This window comes from Penaeus japonicus, unplaced genomic scaffold (genome assembly GCF_977035675.1).
Source record: "Penaeus japonicus unplaced genomic scaffold, GWHDUDI00000001_assembly GWHDUDI00000024, whole genome shotgun sequence".
Lineage (NCBI taxonomy): Eukaryota > Metazoa > Arthropoda > Malacostraca > Decapoda > Penaeidae > Penaeus > Penaeus japonicus.
This window is the reverse complement of record NW_028234426.1, coordinates 29,235,490-29,240,489: the sequence shown is the minus strand read 5'-3', so window position 1 is coordinate 29,240,489 and position 5,000 is coordinate 29,235,490. Positions and strand designations below refer to the sequence as shown.

Sequence of the window (5,000 nt, the reverse complement as noted above, 5' to 3'; positions counted from 1 at the left end):
ACTCTACCACTTGCTGCATCTGATTCCAGACAGATCTCATTCTCTAATGCTGAAGCTACAGAAGACAGGTACTTCTCTACCTTATCTTTACAACACATTCCATTTACTTCCTTTATTGCCAAAAGCAGGGATAACATGGGGGAATCAGGAAGGAATATCCTTAGCCCTTCAATTGGTACATCTACAGATCCTTTTGATATATGAGCTAATAGAATCCACTTCAGATCATCTTGAACCGCCTGCAGAACATTGTTATCACATGCACGACAGCAATTGCCCTCTGGTTGTTTTACCTTTGAGCTGTCATTTATGAGGCTCATGTAAATTTCACTTTTGATTAAATGTTGATGTAATGTCTTCTTGGCTGCCTTAGGTAGCTGTGTGTATAACCAAACGGACAAACAGGTAAAAACACTGTGTCTCTCATAGCAACCAGCAAAGACACACAAAATAGGAATGTTTAAAGCAACTGCTGCAGTCACAAGCTCTGCGGCTGAGTTTTCTCTTTGGTGACAAGTCAGAAGAATTGAGTAAATATCATTATGTTGATATGACAACCATGAATCTATACCGAAATCATGGCATGTTTCTGTAGTTGTAAATGACAAAGCATCATCGATAATGGAAACCTCTGGTTCACTTGGGCTTGTACTTCTTGGGTTTTCATCACTGCTTTGAGTGGGTGACAGTGAATCTTCTCTAACTTTGATGCCAATTCTTGAATATAGTGATGACCTAGCTCTGCGAGACCCTTCTTTAGACCTCTGACGAGGTTCATGACCCTCACGGTAATAGTATATATGTGTAAGTGCAAACAGCATGTGTTCCCGAAGAGCTATACTCTGAAAAGATTCAGCAGCTTTCAGCACCTCATCTCTTGGATATTTGTAGATCTGTGCCGAGGCAAGGAAGAGCAACCACTGATCTAACTCAGCGAGGTGTTTCAGAAGCCTTGTGGGCCATGAAAGCTCATACACACAACAGAATTCCATGCACAATCTCATGCCCTCCATAAATGTTTGTACATGCTCTTTAGATAACTTATTTGTCTCAGTAATATCTTCTTTCTTTATGCCATCTTTCTCTGTTCCATCACTAATTCTTGAGGGTCCACTTTGAGCATCTTTAGCTTTTTCCAAGAAAGTCAGCATGACGCAGTCCTCCAGCATCTTCAGTATTGTCTTCGCTGCTGTGGCTCGCATGCCAACTTCGCAGAGCTGGTGAAGGAGGTCTTTGATTTCTGTGGTGATCAAATGTTCCTGGGCTTGGCGTTTTTCCCACTTCAACTTGGCACAGCTTTCATTTCTAGCTTGTAAAATCTGAAGGGGGAAATATTGTCTAATCAAATCAGAATGATAGAGTGTGAACAGAAGGGGTGGTAAATCAATAGGAAAATAGATAAAACCTGAAAAAGGAAAATTATAATCACTAATAAGCTGAAAAAGAAAGCTCTCCTCTTGGTGAATGAGAAAAAGAAAACAATTCCAGATAGAAAACAGTATTGGAAAAAGAAAAACCCAAAACTACTCACTTGATTAAAATTCTTATCAAACAATCAACTCCTAGGATATAACAATCCTGATATTGATAAAAGCATATCAAATCCCTACAACTGATATTTTAATTGTAAATAAACCAAAAGGTAAGATAATAACAATATAAGCAATAAAAATAAATAGAATATACATTTACCTGGAAAGCTGCTGCCAAGATTGCTCTCAGCGGATTGGCAGGGAGGCCAGTCATGAGCAGCACAGCAACGCAGGCAGCAGATATGGCTCGGTCTGGCCAACAGCCAAGCGCAAGGCCAAAAATGGCTCCTTTTACATCTTCAACCCTGTGTCAGTTGAGTGAGTGGGAAATTAACTTTTTCACAATATTAAAAAAAAAATTATGTAGAATGCTATTACAACATATGAAAGGACAGAAGATATACAATGTTATAATTTAGGAAAGAAACTGATGAGAAGTGATAAAACACTCTTATGATCTACATACATTTGCAAAATGTATATGCACAAAGGTTTACTATCTATACATAACTGCCTTAATGTGTAATAATTCCTACTCATACATCACCTACCTTCTTATAGACATAAAATACAGTACAAACCTGCACTATTTTATAATACAATTACAGTTTATCATACTTTGAAGTCAACACTTACTTCTTCTTTGACTTATTTAGGTACATGCTCGTCATGATAGCTGCACAGGCGTATGTGGGTCTGGCCTCTCGAAGGTAATACATGAAGTCGAGGGAGTGTTGGAGACCATAACTACTGATCAGCTCTTCATCCGAAAAGCAAGGAAGTTTTCCATCTTCATCATAGCCTTGCCTAGTATTAAAAGAAAAGAGGAGGAAAGAAAGAAAGTGTATGATGATGGAAAAATACAATCATTAAGCCTGAAAAAATGTTACACTTCTATCTCATATATTCCAAAAAATAATATCTTAAAAAGATTTGAATTACTCACTTATTTCCAGGTTGCCATGTGAAAAGTCTTGCTATGTCATAAGGAACATTCCCACACAAAAGATCATACATAGTTACGTCCAGTGTATTGTCGTCTGTTTTTTTCCTTAGTTTCTCTAAATATGGATACTTCAGGGACAGTCCCTCTATCACTTGCTTTGGTGTGGTATTGTGTTTGGAGAGGATGGCACATAAAGACATAACTTCATTGCTGTTAGTGGACTCTAGTTTATCAAAATCACATTTGATGAAATTCTCTAGTGAGTTTGATGGAGCAAAGAGCATGGTAAGAAATGCAGGGAGGTGCAACTCTTGTGGATTCTGACACTTTTCACTCAAGAGAGAAAGATTCTTTAAGCTCAGATCATAGATAGTTTCTTTTGAATGAGATTCTCCTAGCTTCCTGAAGGCAACGATGAGATTAGCCCAGGATGGTAGTTTCAGATCAGTCAGAAGTTCATTTCCTGCATCATCTAGCGAAAAGTGTTCAACATAATCGTATGCTGGCAGTATGAAGTCATTGTCTCCAAAGAATTTTAGGAGAGTACTATGGATGTCTGTCTCCAAGACCTGACAGCTGTGGTTACCCTTGAAACTGGAGACCAATTCAAAAGCTCCTGACACAAGCAGACGTCGCAAAAGCAACTGAGGATCCTTCTTCTCCTTGGTGATGAAGACTCCAAATCTTGCCAGGATATTCAGTACAACTTCCACAAATGCCTCCTTTGCAATGACAACCAGATCAACCATGCTTTGAGTAATAGGCTTGAAATGCTGCACTGACCACAAAGTATCCCTCCTATCATGGACCTCAAAGCTTTGAACACTCCATGTATCGGGATCTCCAGGTCCTAATGAAGTAGAGTCAATCGAGAGCTCATCCTGAGACTGTGGAGAGGAGCCAAATTCGCTGCCATACTGTGGGCCACTGAAAAGGTTAGGCCCGATGTGCTTAGTTTCTGAGATTTCCCCCAGGGCTTCAGGCATTAACGATGTTGGCTGTGACCTCCTTGGTGACCTGAAGGCAGGATCTGACCAAGCCTGCTCCTCACGTAGTATGACGTCTCCCTCCGACAGGTCTTGGTCTTGGCCGCTGAACTCCAGGAGAATCCATTTCTTCAAGTTCCTGATGTCATGCTGGTGGAGGAGGTACTGCCACATCACATCTGCATCCACACTCTGCAGGATCTCTGGATCTGCAAAACAGATTACATCTTTAGTGGATGATAAATTCACCTGATATTTGATATATGTAAATTTATTGTTTTAATGATTTTTTTTTCTCCAAGAAGGTCATGTATGCCATAAAAGAATAAGATGTAAAATTGTTCAAATATAAATAATGAAATCAATCTACAAGAAATACATGTTATGCAATAATCAGTATCATATAGGAAAGTGAAGACAATTGTGATGAAGATGATCTGAAGTAATGAAAATAATGATAATAACAACACTGATGTACAAAATAAGAAAAAGAAAGAAAAATGGAAGAAAAAACAACAACACAAACATCCTCACCTGCAGTGCAAGCATAAAGGTCAGTCATCACTAACATCATGGACAAGGGAGTCCATTGTGACACCTGCTTCACTGTCATCGGTCCAGTGACAGCATCAGCTGAGGCATCACCTAACTTTACTAGTTCAGTCCAAACCCTGTGAGGTGAGAAAACATGATTACCTTACAGAATAAATATATGTAGACCAAAACTTTCCATTCATCATAATCTTAATAATAAACATAACAAACCAACTTCTCTGTTTCACTATTGTGATTCCACTTATCAAAACATTCATTATATAATTATAATAAAAGAAAATGTATTAACCCATTGCGGATGGAGGATAGATTTGCTTGCCCAATCTCCAGGATGGGTTTTATTTCAGAGCAAGGCAGCTTCACACGCCATACCTTGACTTTTCCCACTCTCTTTTAGTCACTCACTATAAATCTAGAGCCATTTTTGTGCTTTAAATTTTGTGTGTTTTACTTTATTTAGAGACTTATATCTGTCATATCATAGGCTCTATCAATGCTGCAGTTGACTAAAATTATAGTTTAGGGTCCATATCAGCTCATCATCTTCTTTATACTCAGTGTGTTAGAAGTATTGCTGTTTTATGGGAGGACAAAAAGCAACTTTATTTTTTCGTATTTATGTACTGTCATGAACGAATATGAAACATATAACCATCCACAATGAAATTAACATGACGAGATAGGGAAGAGGAAGGAAACCTGTGCTTTTGACTGTGAGTGCCACAGTAAAAGGCATCCCTACTGGCACAGGGGCACATTGTAGACATTGGGCATGGTTTGAGTCACCTTCCTCTTCTCATTCTTTAGAGCAAGAGGTTGGCAACTTGCTATGTGCCATTGCTCTATAAAAATAGCGCTTGCTAGAGACTGTGGATGGGTGCCATTCAAGGCTCTCTCTCCTGCTGGTGCTACAAGAAAGTGGTGTTATCTAGGTTTTTGATATCAAGTGAAACCCATTTCACTTAATATCATTGCAATTAT

General features: G+C 38.8%; 1 protein-coding gene across 1 annotated transcript in view; it reads right to left on the bottom strand.

The window, feature by feature from the left end:
- The window catches only part of LOC122256520 (spatacsin), a 22,447-nt gene that overhangs the window by 8,575 nt on the left and 8,872 nt on the right, over positions 1–5,000 (bottom strand). Inside the window, exons 13-17 of the mRNA XM_043021272.2 lie at positions 3,999–4,135; positions 2,479–3,673; positions 2,169–2,339; positions 1,693–1,837; positions 1–1,319 (exon numbers count right to left, since the gene is read on the bottom strand). The exon at positions 1–1,319 is cut by the window's left edge and continues 1,042 nt beyond it. Coding sequence (XP_042877206.2) covers positions 1–1,319; positions 1,693–1,837; positions 2,169–2,339; positions 2,479–3,673; positions 3,999–4,135 — 2,967 coding nt within the window. The remainder of the gene's footprint in view (positions 1,320–1,692; positions 1,838–2,168; positions 2,340–2,478; positions 3,674–3,998; positions 4,136–5,000) is intronic.